General features: G+C 46.9%; 1 protein-coding gene across 8 annotated transcripts; it reads right to left on the bottom strand.

The window, feature by feature from the left end:
• Positions 1-367: 367 nt before the first annotated feature.
• Positions 368-20,353, bottom strand: LOC147637815 (pentatricopeptide repeat-containing protein At3g09040, mitochondrial-like). Of its 8 annotated transcripts, XM_086799646.1 has the most exons (7): positions 20,027-20,205; positions 16,936-19,920; positions 16,759-16,843; positions 16,573-16,644; positions 15,433-15,569; positions 914-1,015; positions 368-803 (listed from the first exon to the last, which is right to left on the bottom strand). In XM_086799646.1, exon 2 carries the CDS (start codon positions 19,788-19,790, stop codon positions 17,082-17,084), a length of 2,709 nt encoding a protein of 902 aa, XP_086655772.1. In that variant the 5' UTR covers positions 19,791-19,920; positions 20,027-20,205; the 3' UTR covers positions 368-803; positions 914-1,015; positions 15,433-15,569; positions 16,573-16,644; positions 16,759-16,843; positions 16,936-17,081. The 8 variants fall into 8 exon arrangements, with proteins under 8 accessions (XP_086655772.1, XP_086655771.1, XP_086655773.1 ...); XM_086799645.1 differs by having other exon boundaries at positions 368-1,015; XM_086799647.1 differs by lacking the exon at positions 914-1,015 and having other exon boundaries at positions 368-901.
• Positions 20,354-24,670: the final 4,317 nt, after the last annotated feature.

The following is a 24,670-nucleotide window of genomic DNA, read 5'->3' as shown; positions in this document are numbered from 1 at the left end:
GCCATGCTTCTATATAAAACATATAATTGAAATAATTTGTCTTGAAAAGTTCATTTACATTAGTACTAGTGGAGACACCTCTAAAGTAAGATTTAGAATAGTATGTTTTTTCCCTTAAAGCATAACTCTCATTATTTGTCATGCACTAGTCATTCATTTTATACCTATTATATAATTAAATATAGCATAATTAATATTTTGACTTTTTTTCAAAACCACTTCAACCAAATGATGTGTTTGTGTGCATGCCCATGTCATTGGAAGCTTGTATCATCACCTCACAAAACATTGACTGGATGAATGCTTCCTTTACTGCAGATGCACATGCTATATGTTCATGCATTGAAAAATACCAGGATAGTTCATATTTGCAAATCCAAAGCCACCAAAACAGGCAATTTGACACCCACAGTGTCTGCTGAGAAAGCTTTGCAAGTAAGGCAGCTCATCTACGATGATAACCACCCACCAGCTTTCCGGCCATTAGAAGAGCATTTGTATACTGCTCCTCAGTTGAGAGGGACTTAAACCTGCTCTCTTATAACCGTAATGTCACCTAGTAGTTCGCTATGAAAGACCCCCCTTGGTCACATTGCTCTTCAACAAAAATCTAAACCCTCGGATGCTGGAATTTGGCTACTGAGCCAAGAGAATAAAATCCAAATTTACTGTATAGATTGATGTGAAAATTAACCCCACCAACAACCACCCCACTGTCACAAAGCATAGCTTGATGTGAAAATCAACACCACCAGCAACACTAAAGATTGATGTGAAAATGTACCCCACCACCAACCACACCACTGTCACAAAGCATAGCTTGATGTGAAAATCAACACCACCAGCAACACTGTATAGATTGATATGAAAATCAACACCACTGGCAACACTATAGATTGATCTGAAAATTTACCCCACCAACAACCACACCACTGTCACAAAGCATAGCTTGATGTGAAAATCAACACGACCAGCAACCACACCACCGCCCTCTTAAGAGTGGTGATTGACTCCTCTGTACAACAAAAAGGGTAATTTCATAAAACTGAATCTATTGTTGCTCTCATGAAATGTAATGAGCTTTGCCCAGTAGCTACAATATAGACTTTTAATTTGTTGTCATGAGAAACTTTTTCTAAGAAAATCATGTAGGCAACCTTATGCACACAAAGATGAGGAAGGGGAAGAGCGGAGAGGAAGCATAGGACAAAACTTTAAAATGAAGCAGCAGCTAGATCTAGCACCACCCACCTCTGCAGCAATTGAGATGCAGAGTGCTGACATTTTTTTTTTAAAAAACAACTCATTGTTTTAAACCATCAAAGGAAAAAAATAAAAATCATCTGCCATTCAATCAACAAAATATTGACGATTTAGGTGGATTGACCAAGAAAACCATGCTTTCCACTATGTTCTGCAAAACACGGGACCAATAATATTTATTCTCTGGGAAAAAAAGACACGCGAGTCCAACTGTACACGTGAATATACTGTGAACTGCCAGCAGCCATGTGACTCTGTTTGTCAGAATGCACAGCAGAAATGAAGACAACTGCTGTAGAGAGCAATACACAGATGAAAGAGAGAGAGAAGCTAGTGTAACTCTGCTATATACACCAATAAAATCCCGGAGTACAGAATGAAGAAGTGTGAGGGCAAGGGGCCATTTTATATGGCCCCTGGCTGCTGGTCGGCCAGCTCAAAACAGGCCGACAGCAGCCTGACTGCTCACGACCAGCAGAAAAGGTCAGTCGGTGAGATCAAACCCAGTCGACCAGCACTGAGGGGTGGTCGGGTATCAGTAGAGCGGTCGGGCAGCCAGCAGACACAATCGGCCAGCACCTGGGGGCAGCCGACAGCCCATACACAGCGCCAAATAAATGGGAAAAAATACGGAGAGTGAGGAAAAATGGGAAGACACCAAATACGGGCGGGCACAACCACAACAGAGGCCCTGACATAGTGTACAGACAGAAGATGACTGCTAACACCCCCTCTCAGCTCCTAGATGTGGAACCAACCCCAGTGAGCTGGAGTGCCGCCGGAGCATAGCCTAAGGTAGAGACTTCGTGAAGAGGTCCGCCGCATTGTCCTCCGTCGAACAAAGTGATATTGTATCTCTATGTGCTTAGTCCGGGCATGGAAGACCGGGTTCCAAGCAATAGCGATACGGCTCTGGTTATCACACTGGATGACCATGGGCTCCTTCTGTGGAAATCCAATCTCGCCAAGCAACCTCCGCAGCCACACAACCTCGCAAGCAGCACCACAAGCAGCCCGGTACTCTGCCTCTGTCGACGACAAGGCAATAGTTGGCTGCCTCTTGCTGCTCCATGAAACCACTCTTGAGCCGAGGGTAAAACTGTAGCTTGATGTAGATCTCCTCGTGTCTGGATCTCCTCCCCAATCTGAGTCACTCCAACCTTGAAGTCGAACTCGTTCCTTCGTTTCACCTCCAATGGTGTAGAAGAGTCCAAGATCCTTCATACCCTGCAGATACCGCAGGATCCGCAATCCTGCGTCCCAATGAGACTTCAACGGCATCTGCATAAATGAGCTCAACATCCCCACAAGAAAATTCAAGTCCAATCTAGTGTTCAGCAACCAGATCAATGAACCAACCAGCTTCCGGTACAGAGAGGCATCAACTGGCTCACAAGGATCATTCACTGTAAGTTTTGTGTTCGGGTCCATCGGTGACGTGATAGGCTTGCAGTTCTCCATCTCAAAGGCCTCAAGCAACTCAACATACCACTGCTGAGAGACAAAGAACCCCCTTTGGGTCTGCCAGATCTCCAATCCCAAGAAGAAGTGGAGTAAGCCTAAATCAATCATCTCAAACTTCTTTGACAAGGCAGCCTTCGTCACTGCAATGTGCTCCATATGACCGCTGGTGAGAATGAGGTCATCCACATGAAGGATGATGAGATATACGTTGGGATCTACAACCGATCTCTGAAATCCAATCCGAAGAAAGAAAGAATCAATCTTTTGATTTCAAGCCCTAGGAGCCTACTTAAAACCATACAAGGCCTTCCGCAACCTGTAAACCATCCCCTTTGATCCTGGAACCTCAAAGCTTGGAAGTTGCTCAACATACACCTCCTCTTGCAGATCACCATTAAGGAACACAGATTTGGCATCCATCTGAAATACGGGCCACCGCTGAGAAGAAGCAAGGGCAAGAACGGTCCGAATCGTGGTCATCCTCGCTGTCGGTGCAAAGGTATCCTCATAATCGATGCCAGGCCATTGAGCATAACCCTTAGCCACTAGTCTGGCTTTGTGTTTGTCCACTGACCCATCTGACGTATACTTGGTCTTAAAGACCCACTTGACACCAATGACAGACCGTTTCGACGGCCTCGGAACCAACTCCCAAGTGTTATTCTTCTCAATGGCATCCAGTTCCACCTACATGGCTTTTCTCCAAGTATCCTATGCAAGGGCTTCCTTGACGGAAGTGGGCTCTCTGTCCCGCATGATACAAGACATCAACGCATAGTTTACTTGTAAAAGCTCCGCTGAATGACTTTTATCACGAACTCTATGTGATCTTCGAGGTCCGTCCTCTGTGGTCCATTCGAAGGAAAGCTCCGTAACACCCGACTCCCGAAGGGTGTCTACCAACCACCTAGGTACTCAAACAGAATGCGGAGCCTCCTGCTGCTGCAAGGACTCATCTCCAACTGCGGGCTCAACCTCCTCAACTAATTGAGGCTGTCTAGCTGGAACAATCGACTGGGAATCATCATCAGAATCATTTGGGTCACCAAGAAGTGGCGGCTCATCAACAGTGGAAACCGGAACACATTCATCAAAAACCACATCCCTGCTAATGACAACCTCATTCCTCTCTGGATCATACAACCTGTATCCCTTGGAAAGAGAGTTATATCCCACAAAGACAAGCTTTTGGGACTTTGCGTCGAGCTCCCCCTCTGGTTCTTTGGAATGTGAACATATGCATCACTCCCAAACACACGAAAATGGGAGACATCAGGTTTCTTGCCAAAATACGTCTCTAAGAGAGTCGTGTTCGGTACTGAAGTCGTCAGAGAACAGTTGAGGATATGGACAGCCGTAGCCACAACCTCTCCCCAAAGTGGACGAGGAAGATCACGATGCTCCAACATCGCCCTCGCCATCGCCACCATAGTCCTGTTCTTACGCTCAACTACTCCATTCTCTGACGACGAACCTGTATTGGCCAGCTCCCGCTTGATGCCATGTTCCGCACAAAACCGCACGAATGCATTGGAAGAAAATTCCCCTCCTTTGTCAGCCCTAAGAGTCTTTATCTGCAAGCCAAACTCTTTCTCCACCATCACATGCCACTCCTTGAACCGAGCGAAAGCTTGGTCCTTCTGTGAAAGAAAATAAACCCATGTGAATCTGCTACAATCCTCAACAAGCAGCATAAAGTACAAAGAACCTACAAGGATGCTATCTGCATAGGCCCACACAAGTCAATGTGTACCAACTCCAAAGGTTTCAAGCCCGGCCGCCTAGAAGCCTACTTCGAAAAAGATTCCCTGTGCTGCTTACCACGAATGCAAGAACTACAACGTCCTTGCCTGCTCCCAACATCTAGCAAGCCAACCACCATTTGGTCCCGAAAAGCTCGCCGCAGCGCATCCACATTCAAGTGGCCAAACTGAAAGTGCCACAAATCACCAATCTGAGAACCTGTCAAAGAGGAGAGTGCGGAGAGTTTGTGTATACCATTCTCTACACCGCCTTCCCAAACAACCCGACCAGTCTCGCGGTCCCATAGAGTAACAGAATGCTCCTCAAACTCCACCCGAAAGCCAATCTTGCACACGTCATGCACTGACAACAACAGATGAACACCAAGTGCGGAGACGTAAAGAACACGAGAGGAACGCTTTCCCCCTCTGCCATCAGGAATGATCTCCATCCGGCCCTCACTATGAATCAGTATGGTGAAATTGTCGCCAATGAAAATGCGACCTGACTGCCGTTTCAGATCCTGAGAAAAGGAGTCACGTACCTCGAAGCACCACTATCAAGAATCCATTCCCAAGTATCCTTGGCGGTGAAGCCAACTGCCTCCTCGCTTGAAGAAGATGAAGCATCGGTATCCAACATCTCTAGGTGCACAAGGGCTGAACTCTTTGCAGCTGAAGCTGAAGAATCAGCACTTCCCAATCCGCTTGGGATACTTTCTCCAATAGTGGCCTTTCTCACCACAATCATTACAGGTCCTCTCGGCCTTCAGTTTTCTAAATCGGGCTTCTTCTCAGAAGACTTCTCCGATGAAGACTTCCCTTTGCCCTTGTTGTTGTTGTTACGGCCTTTCGACCGTAGGCCAGTCAAAGCCTCAGAACCTCCGCCCTGTGGAGGGTTCGTGAATCCCTCATCCTGGTCCAAGACCATGGGCACAAGCTCCTCCCATGTGATGGTGCTGAGCCTGCCCACTGGTGATCAAAGAGGAGTAAAAGGCTAAGTACTGAGAGGGCAAATGTGACAACAACGTTATGGCCATATCCTCTGTCGATATCTCTTTCCCTGCCTGGAGAACTTCCTACTAAAGAGCCTGCAGCTTGTTGATGTGCTCCCGCATCATCGACGAATTTGTAAGATTCATCACCCACATCTGAACTTCCAAGGAGATTCTCTTCATGGGTGATACCCTGTTGTAGAGAGAAGCCAAATGCTACCAAATCCCTCTAGCCAACGTCATATGCTTTATGTGATTGATCATCTGTGGTGTGCAATTGAGGAAGATGAAAGAACGGACTCGGGTATTAACACGATCCCATAACTGTGCCTGTGCCTCCCGTTCCTTCCGAATAGAGGGTAACTCTCCTTCTTCCAACTCCGGCCATGGAACCCCAACAACAATGAAATCAGCCAAGTCATAGGACTCCAAAACAGATTCCATCATTACCTTCCATATGCCGTAGTTGTTCCCGTCCAACTGTCGATCCATTGAGAACATGGGGAGTGTCGGGATCTTCGCAGGCTTCTCAACCATCTCAAGCAAATCTGCCATCTCAAGGGTTCACAAGGTCTTGTGAAGGGAGGGTGGGTCGGAAAAAAGAAGAAGAAGAGGCTGCAAATAGAATGCAAGATGGCTGTCCAACGGTGATGGCCGCCTTCTACCCGATCTCCAAGTCCCGTACAGCCCAAACAATCTCCAATCAACACCTCAATCAGCAAACCCTCGACGTCCCACTGTCTCCAAGCTTCAAGCCACCTGGGGCTCTGATACCATGTCAGAATGCACAGCGGAAATGAAGACAACTGCTGTAGAGAGAAATACACAGATGAAAGAGAGAGAGAAGCTAGTGTAACTTTGCTATATACACCAATAAGACCCCGAAATACAGAATGAAGAAGTGTGAGGGCAAGGGGCCATTTTATATGGCCCTTGGCTGCTGGTCGGCCAGCTCAAAACAGGCTGACAGCAGCCTGCCTGCTCACGACCAGCAGAAAAGGTCAGTCGGCCAGCACTGAGGGGTGGTCGGGTATCAGTAGAGCAGTCAGGCAGCCAACAAACACAGTCGGCCAGCACGTGGGGGCAGCCGACAGCCCATACATAAGCCAAATAAATGGGAAAAAATACGGAGAGTGAGGAAAAATGGGAAGACACCAAATACGGGCGGGCACACCCACAACAGAGGCCTTGACAGTGTGTACAGACAGGAGATGACTACTAACACTCTTCTCCCATCTCTTTTACTGTCATCTGGACTATGATTTTTCACATGTTGCAATAGTGTTGGTTGTTACACCCGAAGTTCCAAATCTATACAGGTGTCATATGCAAATATAGGCAAGACATACACCACCATTTTTGAGTAGATTTCTAACATAATAAATGAATTGGAGAACTTTTTTTCGTTCGTGCGTGCGGTGTGTGTCTGTGTTTTCTCTCTCCAAAGTTCTAAAGCAAAAAAAAAAACGGTGTAAAGATGAAATTGAAAAAATGATCAACATGGACACTCCAAGAATTTCACATTTACAAGCTGCACACACCATATCTTTTAAGTGGCAAATGTCTCTTAAACTCCAATTCTATAAGCTCTCATTTCTTGATACATACCCACAAAGCATTCAGACATTCGGACATTCAACCAACAATCTCTTGAAATATGATAGGTGGAACCACTCAGCTTGGTGGAGCTCAAAGCCCTGCCACATCCCAAATTACTTGTAAACATGGCACTTTTCGTGTTCTCAACTGCCCCTCCACCTTCTAAATAATTTTCACATTCCAACTACTCACATTACCATAACTACCCTCACTTCAGGGATGGCTTGTGCCTCAAACAATTAGAGGTGGGCAGGCAAGCAACTTGAAATTGAAATCGAGAACATTATTCAAGCAGAAGAGTTGAACATACAAACAACAAATAATGATTTTACAAAAAAAAAATCTCTCTCTCTCTCTACAAATTGCATGACATTGAGGTACCCGAGGATATGCAATGGGGGATATATGCTTTGTATGAGTCTGTGACAGGCATAGTCCGACGAGCTCTCAGCGGACTATCTGATAGGGTGACCAGCACGATAGGGGTGAAGCAGGGATGCCCGCTATCGCCCACCCTCTTTGGGCTGTACATTGATGCGGTCTCTCATTATGTAGACAAATTGGGAGGCCCAGGGGCATGCTTGGCAGGGGCGTTGATACCCATCTTGTTATATGCTGATGATATTGTTCTAATCTCAGACTCTCCAGAGGGATTACAGAGACACCTGGATGCATTACAGGCTTTCTGTGCGGATAGAGATCTGACAGTGAACCTTGGGAAAACCAAGGTTATGGTGTTTAACACCACACAGGCATGGGTGACGAGGTCAGAGCCTCAGTTCACTTTCCAAGGGGAGCCGGTAGAGTACGTCAAGTCATGTCTATTTGGGAGTTACTTTCACAGGACCGCGTTTCTCCCTGAAGGAGGCAACAGCAGCTAGATTAGCTCGAGGGCATGCAGCCTTGGGGGCACTTGAGAGGCAGTGTGCACACATACAGTTTCAAGAGCCACGCACCAAATTGTGGCTATTTGATACACTTGTCACACCGACCCTCCTGTACAGAGCTCCAATTTGGAGGCCCAGTATACATCACAGATCTGAGAGAGGGACAGATGAGGGATGGAGGCAAATGGAGAGACCACTGATTATGATGATTGCCTGCATGATTCGGCGCAAATCAGCTGAGTTGGGTGCCCCACCAGTAGTAACCGAGACCCTATTCCAAGTAGTTACCTTTTTACAGCGGCTATGGGCTCCCTCAGCAGAGGTACTCCCGATTGGCATTGACCTCATCCATACAGTTGGCAGAGGATGGAGATACTCATTGCTGGTACGCTCAGATGAGATCATGGTTTGACCTACATGGTTTGCGGAGAGAGGCACTACCACCCTTTCAATACAGTCTGGATTGTCCATTTTTGGATCTCACCCGCTCAGAGCAAAACCGCGTGATCAAGATGGATATCATCAGAGTGGACACAAAAGAGGACATGGACTAGCCCCCTTGAGCCCTTAGGTACGAAAATGGCTCATTACAAGAGCCATTTTCTACACCTCTCACCAGATGATTTTATCACCCGCCCGGCGTACATGGATGTACACCTATCACATGGGATACGTTGTGCCATTGGACAGATCCAGACCTCATCACACCAGCTGCGGATTGAGACAGGGCGATATGTGCATCAGATCTCGGATGACCGCATTTGTCAGCTATGCTACCAGGAGGTAGAGACAGAGGAACCATAGTCACAAGGGACGGAGGGGACGGACCCTTGGAACGGGGGGACGTCGTCCCGGGAACACTATGGGATGGGGATGGACAGACGTCCCCAACTGGGCGTCCCTCACAAGGGACGGCGTTCCGGGGACGGATCCAGGAGGGGACGGTTGTGGGGGACAGCTGCATGGAAACGCCGCAGGTTACTGTTTGGGCAATGGTCACATTTTTTACCTTTTTTTTGGGCTGTTTGGGAGGGGCTTTTCATGGGCCTTTAGCCTTAGCCCATAGGCCTTGAGCCTTTGAGGCTTTGGGCCTTGGCCTCTCTCTTGCCTCCCTCCCTATAAGATGACACACACACACACACACTCCCTCTCACACTTCAAGCTTTAGCTTCACACACACACACACACTCTCTCTCCCTCAAGCGGCAAGCCTCAAGGGCCAAGGTCTCAAGCTCTCACACAAGCAAGCTGTAGCCTCTCAAGACACACTCTCCCTCACACACACACCCCCACCCACGCTCACACTCAACTTCTCAAGTTCTCCCTCAACTTTCAAGGCTCAAGCCTCACTCCCTCTCTCTCTCTCTCAAGCTATCAAGTGACAAGGAGGCATCCATCATCCATGGCATCCTCCTTGTGGTAGTGGCTCTTCAAGTTCCAACTACCCGTAGAAGGACGACGAGATGGACATGGTGGGATGAGGCCAATCACACCCCATCCCCTCATGGAGGTGGTGTACAACCATGGGCATGCAAGCTTTGCCCGTATAGGCGAGTGGGTGGTACTGAAAAAGTAATTTTTAAGTGCCGTTCCTACCCCCGTCCCCGTTCCCTACATATGGCCGTCCCCCGTCCCCGTCCCCCGTTACCGTTACCGTCCCTTGTGACTATGAGAGGAACACTACATTTGCCGATGTACAGTCTATTATGAGATCCGAGGGAGATATCACTGCCTCTTCCGAGAGGGTTTTGGGCCGTTACGCAAGGTCATGGAGTTTGAGGATTAGAGATGCCTGGGATTGTTTCTACTTGAGCTCAAGAGACACAGAGAGACCCTCGTGGCAGACAGGAGGCCGAGCCATGATGTACCTAGACAGAGAACCCTGACAGATTTCTTGGCACTACACCAGCAACCCAGCCCACACACCTCCTGATACCTCCTCCATTGGGTAATCAGGGCACCGACCATGCTCCCATGGAGTCACCACTGATAGAGCAGTTATCTTATGTCATGCTCGTCGGCCATGCCCACCAGGATCCCGACCACGGTATCCTCACCATCGCCAGATCAGAGCCATTATTGCTCGGCATCGGAGGCGCCTACCTCGCTTCTACGACCTCTCCATTCTAGACAGCCCCATGGCAGAGATACTTGATCTAAGAAGAGGGCAACACTTCAACTGATCAGCATACATGGATCTACGTGATATACATTTTTCAATATTTTCCAATATTTTCTACTCAGTATCATCTCGGAGTCTTACAGTTCTGTTCTTATAACTGTAGGACAATCAGTTTATTGTACTTTTTAGTCTCATTTAGTTGTTCTCTTTGATGAGACACCAACTTCATATGTACTCTCAGTTTTGGTCTCATAGGCCATTATGGCCTCTTAGAGACATTAATATATCCATACATAACAACATACATAGTGAGTGTATAGCAACAGGCAAGCATAGATCTTACAAGAACACATTAATGGTTGGAGAGCTAGCACACTTTCTCTCCAAAGACTTTCAAGACCACCCTTCTTGGGAACATTGTTTATTGAAAGCCTTTCAGTTTTGGAATCTTGTAACCTTTGTCAAAGCTCTAAGCACCTTGATACTGAATGTATAGGCAACATGCACGCATGGATATTACTGTTAGAAGTCATCTCCTGTCTAGATTTATACACCAAGGCCTTTGTTGTGGGTGTGCCCGCCCTTATCAGGTGTTTTATCATTTTTCCTCACTCCCCACATTTTTCCCCTATTTTTCCCATTTTTTCTATGGCTTGGGTGGCCTCCGTATGGTAACAGGGGGGCATTTATGCTGGCCGACTGAATCTATTCTGGCCGACTCACTGTAGCTGGCCGACTGGCTGTTTTACTGGTCGTGGAGATTCAGGACCAGTCGGCTGCCTGTAGCACAGGCCGACTGGTCTATGGGGCCATTTAAATAGGCCCCCAGCCCCCCATTCCATTGTGTATCATATTCGGGATCTTCTTGTGTATATCAGAGCAAAGTTACACGCCTACATCTATCTCTCTCTTGTGCTGTTTTTTTGCATGCGTTTTTTGCTCGTGTTCCCAGATCTGGTCATCATCTCCGCTGCGTATTCTGACATGGTATCAGAGCCTAGGCTCTAGATAGGTCTTGGGATTTGTGTGAGCAAGAGGAGGACTGCTGTGTTGCTGATTGGTGGACTGTTTTGGGCTGATTGGGAAGAGAAGGTGCAAGAGGAAGGCAGGCTGATTTGCTGGACAGCCACTTGTAGGTTTTAGTTCTTCTTTGTTCCCACCCACCCACCCTTTTTAGAGTACATCCCCGCAATGGCAGATCTGTTTGAGATGGCCGAGAGACATGTGAAGATCCCGACACTCCCCACGTTCCCGGTGGACCGTCAATTGGACGGGAGCAACTACGGCATATGGAAGGTGATGATGGAATCTGTTCTTGAGTCTTACGACCTCGCCGATTTCGTCGTTGTTGGTGTTCCACGGCCGGAAGTAGAGGAAGGGGAGTTGCCGTCAACCCGAAAGGACCGGGAGGCCCAGACACAGATGTGGGATCGTGTCAGCGCGCCAGGGTCCGTTTGTTTATCTTTCTCAACTGCACACCGAAGGTAATCAATCATGTAAAGCACATGGCGCTGGCCAGAGGTATATGGCAGCATTTGGCCTCACTTTACAACAGGGTATCGCCCATGAAGAGGATTTCCTTGGAAGTACAGATGCGGGTTATGAACCCTGCAAAGTCGTCGACGATGCGGGAGCATATTAACAAGCTGCAGGCTCTTCAGCAGGAAGTTCTTCAGGCTGGGAAGGAGATATCGTCAGAGGACATGGCCGTCACGTTACTGTCACATTTGCCCTCTTCGTACTCAGCATTTTACTCGTCTTTGATTACCAGTGGCAGGCTCAGCACCATCACGTGGGAGGAGCTGTGCCCATGGTCCTGGACCAGGAGGAACGATTCACGAACCCTGCTCAGGGTGGAGGTTCGGAGGCCTTTACTGGCCAACGGTCGAAAGGCTGTAACTCGGGCAAAGGGAAGGCTTCATCGGAGAAGTCTTCTGAGAAGAAGTCCGACGCTGACCGCGAGAAACTAAAGGCAGAGAGGACCTGTAATGATTGTGGCGAGAAAGGCCACTATTGGAGGCAGTGTCCCAAGCGGAAGACCGAGAAGGGTGAAGACTCCTCAGCAGCAATCATGAAGACTCCGGCTTTTGTGCACCTGGAGGTGATGGACACCGATGTTTCATTTTCTTCAGGCAAGGAGGAGATTGGACTCCTCTCCGCAACGGATACACGGGAGTGGATTCTCGATAGTGGTGCTTCCAGGCACATGACTCCTTCCCGTTCCGGTTTATAGGATCTCTGCAGGCTTTCTGGTCATATTCTTACTGGGGATACGTCCACTATCCCAGTTCACAGTGAGGGCAGGATGGAGATAGTTCCCGATGGCAGAGGGGGGAAGCATTCCTCCCAGGTGTTGTATGTTCCGGCACTTGGTTTTCATCTGTTGTCAGTGCATCAGGTTTGCAAGACTGGCGTACGGGTGGAGTTTGATGAGCATTTTGTTGCTCTCCGGGACAAAGCAACAGGCCAAGTGGTTTGGGAAGACGGAGTGGAGAATGAAGTTTACAAGCTTTCAGCACTCTCTCTCCCAAGTCCTCAGGTTTGTGATGAGTGGCAGTCTGGCAATGGCCACTTAAGTGTGGATACGCTGCAGGTGCGGGCTTTCTGGGACCAGATGGTGGATAGCTTGCCAGTAGATGGCAATAGTTGGCAGGAACTTTCCAGTACTGATGTTGGTAGTTCTTGTGTTCGTCAATCAGAGGAAGCTGAACAGGTCACTTATGCTCTGATGTCTCGTAGTGTTCGGGACATAGAACCTCCAGTAGATGAGGATGTTCTTTCCACGGGGAACTTTCGGAAAGCCAGGCAGGTGACAAGAGATTACTTGCAGAAGGAGGTGGTTTCTCCGGGCTTTGTGGTTCCGGATTCAGAGGGGGTGGTTGACAGGTTTCATCAGGTTTCCAGGACTTGTTTGTGCACCGTAACAGGTGTTGATCCTTGTGAGCAGTGTGATGCCTTTTTGACTCAAAAGCAGTATGGTTCATGGATCTGGTTGATGGACACCAGATTGGACGAGAGCTTCCTCATGAGGCGGTTGAGCTCATGGTTGCGGATGACTCTTTGGGAGGCAGGATTGCGTTTCCTGTGGTTTCTACGGCATGCGAAGGATCATGGACTCTTGTACACAGGAGGGGGATTGCTGGATGGAGTCCGACTCCACAGTTGGAGTGACTCGGTTTGGGGAGGAGATCCGGACACGAGGAGATCTACTTCCGGCCCAGGAGCAGTCTTACGGTGCAGTAAGAGGCAGTCATCTTTTGCCTTGTCAAGAACAGAGGCAGAGTACCGGGCTGTTTGTGATGCTGCTTGTAAGGTGGTGCGGATGCAGAGGTTGCATTGCAGGTTTGGGCTTCCACTGGAGGAACCCATGGTCATCCAGAGGCACTTTGTTCGTGAACAGATCGTTGCTGATGACATCCTGCTAGAGTTCTGTTCGACGAAGGACAGTACGGTGGACCTCTTCACGAAGTCGCTCTCTCAGGCTTTGCTTAGGCGGCACCCCAGCTCCCTGTGGTTGGTTTCACAGCCAGGAGCTGAGAGGGGGTGTTAGAAGTCATCTCCTGTCTAGATTTATACACCAGGGCCTTTGTTGTGGGTGTGCCCGCCCTTATCAGGTGTTTTGTCATTTTTCCTCACTCCCCGCATTTTTCCCCTATTTTTCCCATTTTTTCTATGGCTTGGGTGGCCTCCGTATGGTAAAAGGGGGGCATTTATGCTGGCCGACTGAATCTGTGCTGGCCGACTCACTGTAGCTGGTTGACTGGCTGTTTTACTGGTCGTGGAGATTCAGGACCAGTCGGCTGCCTGTAGCACAGGCCGACTCGTCTATGGGGCCATATAAATAGGCCCCTAGCCCCCCATTCCATTGTGTATCATATTCGGGATCTTCTTGTGTATATCAGAGTAGAGTTACACGCCTACATCTATCTCTCTCTTGTGCTGTTTTTTTGCATGTGTTTTTTGCTCTTGTGTTCCCAGATCTGGTCATCATCTCCGCTGCGTATTCTGACAATTACATCATAGTACTTGTGCACGTTTAATCCATTAGCGTAAGCAATGTGGGAATTTTGCACTATGAATTTCGCACTATTTTTGCATACTTATATTAATTATATATATATACATATATAGATAACCATATTTTCAGATGGCTAGAGAACTCGCACACTTTTTCTCCAAAAAAAGACCAAGAATGTGCCCTTTCTTAGGAACATTGTTACTTGAAACCTTAAGAGTTTTAAAAACTTGCAAACTTTTGAGTTTTGAAAAGTTCGAATCTGAAAAGCTTATTATCATGCTAGAACACTTGAAAAGCTTCATATGCACTTTAGGAGAACCTTGATATGAACTTTTGCACTTCTGTCCATACTTGTATATATATATATATATATGTATGTATGTAGCTATATTTCATATGGCTGGAGCGCTGGCACACTCTCTCCAAACAATTTCAACACTAAGAAATGTGCCCTTTTCTGGGGATGACATTCCTTGGAAGATTTGAGCTTTGAAATCTTGGAAACCTTTGAGTTTTGAAAACTTGAATTTGAAAAGCTTAGGTCTTTCTCGCAACACTTGAAAAGCTTGATTTGCACTTTGTCAAAGCTCTAAGCACCTTGATATTGAGTGTTTAGCAACATCTAAGCATGATCTTACAAGAGCACAACCCCTGTGGGTTTCACACTGATCCATAACAGCCCTATCAACCCCCCATGATGTAGCTCCAGACGAGATTGTAACTTACATACAGATGCTGCAAACTTCTTCAACAAAGCATGGTTGAAAAATGGAATCAAATAAAAGCCCGATCCACATACCTAACCCCATGGATATTATCTTACAGCAGCAATACTTGAAAAGGGGAGGAAAACTGGATGAAAAACAAAGCCTGCTTTGGAAGCCCAGACTGTAAGAGGGCAAGGAAGCTGAATCTAACAACTACAGGAACACAAAATCACCGTTCAAGAGAAACCTTTGATAGATAAAGGTGAATGAGAAAGAAAAAGCTCTAGAAGTGAAAGCTAAGAGGAGATAGCAAGACACTTCAAGAAAGCCACTAGCTGATAAAGTTCATATACAGTAGGAAACAGGGGGAAATACAGAGCAGAAGTCAACAATGCCTTCAAAGAGAAGTCCTATGCAAGATACAGTGAAGACGGGTGCAGGAAACAACAAGAAAATGGCAAGAGTCCTAGTGTAATATCAAAATTATTAAGTGAAACAGCGGATGCCTACATAGGCATTTGTTAGACAGCATTCATGGCATGCTGACAAGGATACAAGATAGCTTAGGAGTGCAGACTGTAGGACCAAACAAAATTCAAGAAAAATGCAAGAAGCTAAGGCAGGACAATGAATACCAAAAAACTGAGATCTGAGTTGCTGTGCAAGCCAGGATGTGAGACCCTAGAGACTTAGGATTCCAAAGAGGAAATTCCCTGCAGGACGAGGCGCAGCTCAACAAAGACTTCTGCATGCTATCTTCGGAATCTCCAGCCTGCAGGTTCAAAATAGGTCCAAATTACAATCCTAGCACACAACCTAGCATTCAGTAAAGCCATACATAATAGAAACAACATAGAAACGGAAGACCGCACATGATGACAAGTAGGAGGAAAACAAATTGGAAAGCATTGCAACCTGCTAATACAGAGCACAAGGCCAGGCGACGTGAAGGAAATTGTGTCACAGTAACATAAGAGACAAAGCACCATACACGAGCAGGAAAGCACCATAGCAAGGGAATGGACCATGAGAGCCACAGTAAATGGATTATCGAGCATATCAAAGACTGCTCAGGAACTCTCAAGATGAAGGGTCCAAGGAAACCAACATACAGAAAGCTTGGATAGCATCAATGTGTTGAAAGGGAAAGGAGAAGACAAGGGAGAGCGGCATACAGGCCCTATGAAAAGAAAGAAAACAACCTTACTGGAAGAAAGCAAGATGAAAAGCCCATAAAAACCATAGCAAACTGAAAGAAACCTTGTCGACACAATGAGAGAGCTCGAAATGGACAGCAAGGAAACAACTGCCAAAAAACACAGAAAATAGAAGCCCTTGCATGCGGAAAAGAAAGAAAGAAAACAATTGCAAAGTGAAGGGGAAGATGCAAGCCACGGAAAAATGCCACGCGGAAAAGAAAGAAAGAAAACAATTGCAAAGTGAAGGGGAAGATGCAAGCCACGGAAAAATGCCACAGGCAAAGTAAGACCTGGAGAAAAGAAGAGGCAAAAGCAAGACCTTGAGAGAAGCACAGGGAAAAGCAAGAGCTTGAGAAACACATGGAGAAAACCTTTATTAAGCACAAGGAAAAGAAAAATCTTGAAGAAAAGCACAGGGAAATGCAAGCCATGGAGGAAATAACAGAAGAATGTAAAACCTGGGAGAAAGCACAGGAAAATGCAAGACCTTCAAGTGAGCACAGGGAAATGAAAACATCCTGAGGAACAAATCAAGACCTTTTTATGTAAAATATGCCATGGAAACCTAGACATTACATTGAAGAGAGCTCGTGTACCAAAAAACCTTGACACTCTGTTGAAGAAGGGACAGCAGATGAAGTCCAAAGCCTGCAAAGAACAAACGCACAGAGGCAGAGTGTGAGAAGCCCTTGCAGAGCACAAACCTAAGCTTGAGAAAGCTTTCATTTTTCCAACAGTAAAGCCAAAACCAGAGTTCTTAACACTTATTGATCGTTCAAGAGACCGCCATCGTCAGAAGAATTGAACCTGCTGATACTCGTCGTTGCTCTCAAAGCAATTTAGCATTCTACACATAAAATAGAAAGAAACTATGCTTTAGGGCCATTGAACTTGCTTTTTTTTGCTACCTCTGCTGCCTGCCGTAAAAAAAGCACGCACCTTGTCATTGAGCTCTATGAAGGCCCTCCCTGGTTTCTTTTGACCAACTGAATGTTTTCTTAGTTCATCTGGATCAGCACCCTCTAATATTTGAGCATTGGCATAAATGTTTGACATGAGCACATGTCCAGCAGAATCACGGGGGCTCAACTCGACAACATGCTGAAAGCATCGTTTCCGAGAACCAAGGCACCATGGGTTTTACAGTTAGAAAGCAATGATATCCATGTAACAGTATCGGGTAATATTGGCATGGTTTTGATTAAATATTCAGCTTCATCCAAGTTTCCTACTCGACCAAGAAGGTCAATCATGCAACTGTAGTGCTGGATATTGGGTGTGATACCATAGTCCTCTATCATAGAATTTAAGTAACAACACCCTTCGCTCAGCAGCCCAGCATGGCTGCATACAGCAAGGATACCAGAAAATGTTGGGTCAACTGGCTCCAGAACTTGTCTTGCCATCTCCAGCAAACATGCCCCAGCAAATTGGCCCTTGTTCGATGGGACAATTCCTGTACTGATCGCACCATACGAAATCACTCGTGGATTTGTCAAACCGTCAAACACTTTGTAGGCTTCCTCTACCCTCCCACAACCAGCATACGTGTCAGCCAGCCTGTTTCTGATGACAGTATCAGAATCAAGCCCAATCCTAACAAGCTCATCATGTATCATCCTGCCATGCTTTATAGCTCCTACGTGCATACATGCTTTCAAGGTCAATGAGAAAAGAACATTGTCTGGTTGTATTCCTTTTTCTCGGATCTTTTCATATAACTCGATTGCCACAAAATCTTGCCCTTCCTGCACACATCCTGCAATCAGGACACTCCATGAGAGTAGATCCAAGTCTTGTAAGTCATCAAACACTTTGCGTGCTTCCTCCAAGAAGCCACATTTAGCATATGTGTCAACAAGAGTGCTTCCAACCTCGACATCGCATTCAAATCCACACTCAAAAACCTGGTGGTGTATTAAAAAACCCCAACCTAAAGCCCGCATGCTACTACTTGCTTTCAAAATACTCAAAACTATGGCTTTGCTTGGCTCTATGCCTTTCCCTTGCATCTCTGCAAAGAGTTCAAGAGCAGGAAGACCATGACCTTGCTGTACATATCCTTCAATCATTGCACCAAATGACACGACGTCTTCACTGGGCAGACCCTTAAACACTTTGCAGGCCTCCTCCAAGTTCCCACATTTGAAGTACATGTCAACAACTGCACTCCCAATCACAACATCAATTTGAAACCCGTTTCTAATTATTTGCATATGTATCTGCCTCCCCTCCCTAATGGCCCCTACACTGCTGCATGCTTTCAGGATTAAAAGCAAGAGGACCTTGTTCAGCTTTAAGCCTTGCACCTGCATTTTCTCAAAAATTTCAAGAGCCTGAAAACCATGTCCATTGGTGGCATAGCCTGCAAGCATGACACCCCATGACAATCCATCTCGTTCTGACATACCATCAAACACGCAACGGGCATCTTTCAGGTCACCAAACTGGGCATACATGTCAACAAGAGCATTTCCTAAAACCCCTTCAGATTCCAGTCCGTTGCTAACTATCTGGTCATGTATCAGCCTTCCCTGCCAAAAAGCTGCACTGACGCCACAAGCTTTTAAAATACACAAGAAAATCACTCTGTTTGGTTTTATGCTCTCCTGTAGCATTTTGTGAAAAAGTTTAAGTGCAGAAGAAGCACACCCATATTCAACAAACCCGGCAATCAGTGCACCCCATGAGACCAAATCTTGTTCGGGCAGGCGTTCAAACATCTGATGGGCCTCCTCTAGGCACCCACATTTGGCATACATATCAATGAGAGTGTTTCTAACAAGCAACCGTGATTCAAGCCCTCTTTCAATGATCTCATGATGTATCAATCGACCTTTTCTAATAACCCGTACAATGCCACATGCTTGTAATATGCACAAGAATATGACTATATTTGGTTTGAGGCTAGACCCTTGCAATCTCTCAAAAAGCTCTAAAGCACAAAGACCATGGCCATGTGCAACATATCCTGAGATCATTACACCCCAAGATACCATATCCCGATTTGGCAACTCATCAAACACTTGGCATGCCTCCTCTAATAAGCCACAATCAGAGTACATACCGGTAAGGGTGCTCCCAATGACCACGTCTGTCTCGTATCTGTGCCTCAATACCTCATGATGTAGTAGCATGCCCTCCTGTATGGCTCCTGCACTACCACATGCTTTCAAAGCACATGAGAATGTAAAACTGCTCGGCATTATGCCCTCTTCTTGCATATTTTCAAAGAGTTTAAGTGCTGAAAGGCCCTCCCCATTCCGAGCATATCCTGCAATCATCGCTCCCCATGTTACCACATTCCTACTAGATAATGTGTCAAATAATCTCCGTGCATCTTCCAATCCTCCACATTTGGCATACATATCGACAAGAGTGCTTCCAACATTGACATCTGCCTCAAGTCCTTTACAAACAACCTCCTCATGTATCAACCTACCTTGATCCATCACTCCTAAGCCACCACATGCTTTCAAGATGCATAGATATGTGACCATATCTGACAATATGCCATCACCTTGCATTGTTCTATACAACTCCAGGGCCATTTTTGGCTCCCCAAGCTTCTCATGTGCAGAAATTATCGCATTCCAAGTGAATGAACTTGGCTTCAAAACTTTGTGGAAACATCTGTTTGCTTCGTACAAGCTACCACACATGGCGAAGAGGCGAATCAAATGATCACTCCAAAATGTGATTACATCAAGTCCGTCATTGATTATGAGACACTGCATTTGCCTCGCAGCTACAAGGTCTTTTCTCTTGATGCAACTTTGCAGGAGACTATACATGATGTCCTCTGATTCCCTTGAAACAGAAAACCCTTGCTGCAACACAGGATTTTCTGCTCGAAGAGCTTCATCCAGCTTTTGTTTCTTGACAAGTACTGTGAGTTTTTGATGATCTCTTTATTTGATGGGTCTGTGCGAAAAAAAAATCATCTAGTTACTGTGAACTGTGTACAACGAAGACAAGAAAGCTTTGATGACATACACATACTTTCATATGATATACTCAAGTACAGTACCTCTTGGGTGCGTGTGTTGGGCTGAATTGGTGTAGCTCGTGGAAGTTCGAACCTCGGCCCCAAACAAAGCCCGTCATGCAAGCTGAATATTGTACCATCTCCGGCCAACAAAGATAGGGTTCCTCCTAGGAGGAAGACATCATAAGAAGCTGTCTCCCCCCCTCCTGTGGTGCTGCCTGCGCCTCTCCCCCCCCTTCCTTCTTCGCCTGCTGCACTTGCCCCCGCCTCGCAGCTACGCCTGCCCCAGCCCCCTCCTCTGCGTTTTTCTTTCCCGCCCCCTCTCCGTGCGCGCGCCCCCCCCCCCGCACCCCCTCCGTTTTTTTCTTTTTCTTTTTTCCTTTTCTTTTCTTTTTTCTTTCTCTCTCTTTTTTTTTCCTTTTTTTCTTTTCTTTTCTTTCTTTCTTTCTTATTCTTTCTTTCTTTTCTTCTCTTCTTTCTTTTTTTTTTCTTTTTCTTTTTTCTTTCTCTTCTTTTTCTTTTTTTCTTTTTCTTTTTTCTTTTTTCTTCCTTTCCTCTCTTCTCCACTATCTCAAGCCCATCCTTGTCCTTCTAGCAGTGCCCTCAGGTTGTATTTTTTCATTGTCTCGGCAAGTTTCAACCTCTTCTGGTCTTCGCCCCCCTGTCTCCCCCAACCAAGGCCATCATTACCTGCCTTTCTTTTTTCGAAGCGAACTTGCAGCTTCTCGCTACGACTGTCGCATCCCTAGAGGCCTCCACTCTGGTATGCAAGATTGTCGGTAGTCGCCTCGCGTGTGGCCAACTCAAAGATCTTCTTCAGGCTAGCCTCCTAGAGGTGCGCTAGCAAAGATCGCAGATATTCATCCTTTGGGGTGCGGCTACTACCAGGTTGAGTTCAACTCACCAGTGGCGTCTAATCTTATCATGCATCTGAGCCCCGTTGCACTGCATATGGCCTAGGCCTTCTTTGCACGGTGGTGGCAGCACTGCTTAGACCCAGCATCTGACCCATTAGCTGGAGTTTCACGCTTTCCCGTGACAGTCTGCTTTCCAGGCCTCAGGAAGGAATACCTTCCTCTTCTCCCAGTGATTGGTGGTGCCATCAAGAGAGTGATGGAATTCCCCTCCCACTCTTGCCTCGACCCTCGCACGAGCAGTGGGGATTCCAAGAGGAATACCTTCCTCTTCTCCCAGTGATTGGTAGTGCCATCGAGAGAGTGATGGAATCCCCCCCCCCTTCCTGCCTTGACCCTCGCACGAGCAGTGGTGGGGATTCCATCTCTCCGCATTTGTATTGCCTCGCCGGATTTTGTGCATCACATGATATCTATTCTTTGGGGCGATCCCATTATGCAGCGAGTTGAGTATTCCGGCCTTCCAAGCCAATGCTTTATTTGCAGACAGATGGATCATCTGGCCAGAGTCTACCCTCGGCGTCTGACTAGGCGACCATCCTCGGTGGTTCCCCCTGATACTTCCCACTCAAATCCTCATCAGGGGGGCGAGGGAGGAGCAGGTTCCAAGGCCGCGTGGAGCACCAAGTTCCGACCATGGATGACCCATCAGCTAGAGAGTGGCAGACGGTTGGCCCCCGCCCCATCGCGGCGGCCGAGCACCAAAGCTAAACATCGCTGCCGTGCACGCCAGGCTGGCAACATGCAAGAGGATTCGGTTATGTCAGAGAACCATTTCAAGCACTTATCACAGCGCCACCCGCAGACGACGGGGCCCCTCCAATCACACAGAGAGTCCCCCGCCCCCCCAGGTGGCGACCGATTCCTTGTCGCGCAACTTCTTCTCTGGCCTTCAATGCCCAGTGGGGCAGGTTGACCCCACCCTCGTTTCATCAAGCCTTCCCCAATAGCCTTCCTCTCCGATGGATACCTCTCAGCAACATCCCTCTCTAGCCTCTCCGCCTTCCCACTCCCCCACTGCCTCCTCCCCCACCCTCCCCCACCCTCACCTCCGCTTCCTGCAGTCGCTCCATTTGCCCTTTCTCTTTCTATGTGCCTACGATCCCTCCCCCCTCCGCCTCTCCAAAGCATTCCCGTCGGCCCCCTACAGCCCCTAACCCGGAGAGGAGATAGACGGCGAGTACCGTTCGTCACCTGATTCATCGTTCCTCAAAGCCGATGGAGATGACCATTGCGGCCTCACCAGTGAGGACTCTCCCACCTGAGTCCCCGGGCGGGCCCTCCAGGATCTTGGGATAGCCTGTTCTTCCGGTGTCTTTCGAGACGGAAGGGACAAACAGGTTCGAGGAGACCATAGCCCCTATTCGGGTATGTGTGGTCTTCCACCACTCCAGACCCTCTACGCCAGAGAATGGCGTGATGATCTTCTCTTTCCCGTTGAGCGCAGCCCCCGAGACAAAGTGGGATCCAGAGTCAGTGGCCGCTACCATACAAGATGAGGCAATTGAGCTATCGCATCATCTGCAGGATCTCTGGATCACCGATGTTCTTACTCATCTCTGGCCTTTGGCCAGGATGAAGCTTGGTGGATCAACCCACAGAGACCAGGAAGGGGAGATGGTGACCTCCAGCTTGGAGGTGCTGCTTTTTGTGTTCATGCATACCTCTCTCGCAGTACCTCTCCCCCCTTCTTAGAGATACCTCCATTGTGATCGATGGAGCACGGTAGAGTGGTAGTACATGGAGGGCAGGATCGACGGAGAGACACACTCCTCCCGTGTGTCCCTGAAGGGCTGAAGGATGGAGACCAAAAAGTATAACTCCTGCTTGGTAGAATCTCCCCGCAGCGGGTACGCCCCTCAGTAAGATGGTGCTCCTGAAGGAAAAGAATGTCGATAGATCCCCCCACCATAGCTCGATGCAGCTCTCCTCTAAGGACGCCTCGTCTTTGAAAGCACTGAGGCCCCCCTAAGCCCTGAATGTTACATGAGACAATCCTCATATCAATCTTTGTGTGTGAGGCGGAACTACCGGAACTGCCCTCCACTCGAAGAGCCTTGTGCGCGGGCTTAGATGGGGAATAGTCACAATTTGTCTTGGTGCGGAGTCCTGCCAAGTTGGCGTGAGTGAGCAGCTTTTGCCGTCTGGCAAGATCAGGAGTCATAGTTCCAGGACATGCTCAGTGGGTTACCATTTTGATTGGAGAGGATAGCGTTGGCTTCCTCAACATTTATGCCCCGAATGCGGTGAGACAGGGTAAATTGAAATCCCCCATGCATTAATTTTTTCTCATAGGGCTTGGGAAAAATGCACAAAACCTTGCCCCCCATCTCCCTTCTACCTTTTCAAAATCCCTTGCGTACTATATCTATAACTACACTATAAGTATGCATATTTCTACCACCTACTATTTGTCATATTTTTTCTCTCATCTTTATATATATACTTGCACAAGTAAATAAATCCTAAGTCTATTTCCTCATATATATTTATGCCTAAGATATCTTTTTCCTAAAAGTCTCCTTTTGCACCCAACCTACTATGCCCTATCCTTAGCTATGCTATGATACTACTATATATATTATTTACACCACCTTATTATATTTATTAGAGTTCCCACCTAATAGATACAAAAGCCATGCTACATCATATATATATACATATATATGCTATATAATATCATTTTTTTCTCCCTCGTTATCAATCTCCACTCTCCCACCCTCTTTTTCCTTGACACCACCTTGTGGGGCCCACATGGGCCACCCACACCCACGTGTTTACATGGATCCCACTTGTCCCACACCCATACTAGAAGCTCCCTCCTCACACCCTCATGCATAGCCTCTCCACCGGGGCCCACGTGGGCCACTCCGAGCTGTCCCGGACATACATGCTCGCCCAAACCCTCATCAAGCTTCTCTCCCACATGAACAACCCCACACATGCCACCCTCCATGTAATTGTTAATTCCTTTCCTTTTTTGGAGAATTTATCATCAACCTACAAAAGTCAAAACCATCTTTGGATTGTGTGTGTATATATATATATATATTTCTAAAAGTAGCCTCACTAGTCTTAGGCCTACTTTTTGAAAAATATGTAACCCAATAAAGGCATGTGAGGATGTGCACTTTACTACAAGGATACAAGGCTCCAAAAGAGATATTCAAAGGTGGTCTCCGCTTCATCAACAATTTCCAACCTTCCATTTATGGAATAAGGCATGTAGTATCTACCTTCCCTTTTTGTAATAAAGAAACAAAATATAAAAGCTTGGTATTATCTCAAGATTTTCTTTTGTGGAGAAACCCACCATCTCTAGAAACATCCATGAGGATTCACTAAGCCTCTACACACCATCTACATATCCTTGGAGAGGCTCATTTTGGAGAATTACTTGGAGGTATTTTAGCTCATGTAACCCCAACTCACGTTGGATATCCAAAGTATCTCCATCTATCAAAATTTCCTCATCTATCCAAAATAATATGGCAGGCTATAAGACCAAACCTTTAATATCTCATGATATGAAATATCTTTGTACTCTTGGAGGCCTATAAAAGGGTCATAGTCTTGTCACCAACAGAAGAGAGAATAGAGATCCATCCATAGGAGCCATTACCCTTCATCTCTATCCGTCATCCTTTGGCTATCACTCTAGTCCTCCTCTCCATCCTCAAGCCTTGTAATCCTTATGCTTGTATCCCTACTTTTCACATCAATAAGATTGTATTGTGGGTTTTTCCTATCATCAAGTGCATACTCTCTCTCT

Source organism: Cibotium barometz, chromosome 6, assembly GCF_041138505.1.
Source record: "Cibotium barometz isolate CiBa-2024 chromosome 6, ASM4113850v1, whole genome shotgun sequence".
In the NCBI taxonomy this organism is placed as follows: Eukaryota; Viridiplantae; Streptophyta; class Polypodiopsida; order Cyatheales; family Cibotiaceae; genus Cibotium; species Cibotium barometz.
The sequence above is the reverse complement of the archived record's forward strand: the minus strand, read 5'-3'. Positions and strand labels throughout refer to the sequence as shown.

Bases quoted from the DNA above. Each gene is read 5' to 3' on its own strand.
- LOC147637815 (XM_086799652.1), bottom strand. From the start codon at position 19,790: ATGTATAGTCTCCTGCAAAGTTGCATCAAGAGAAAAGACCTTGTAGCT.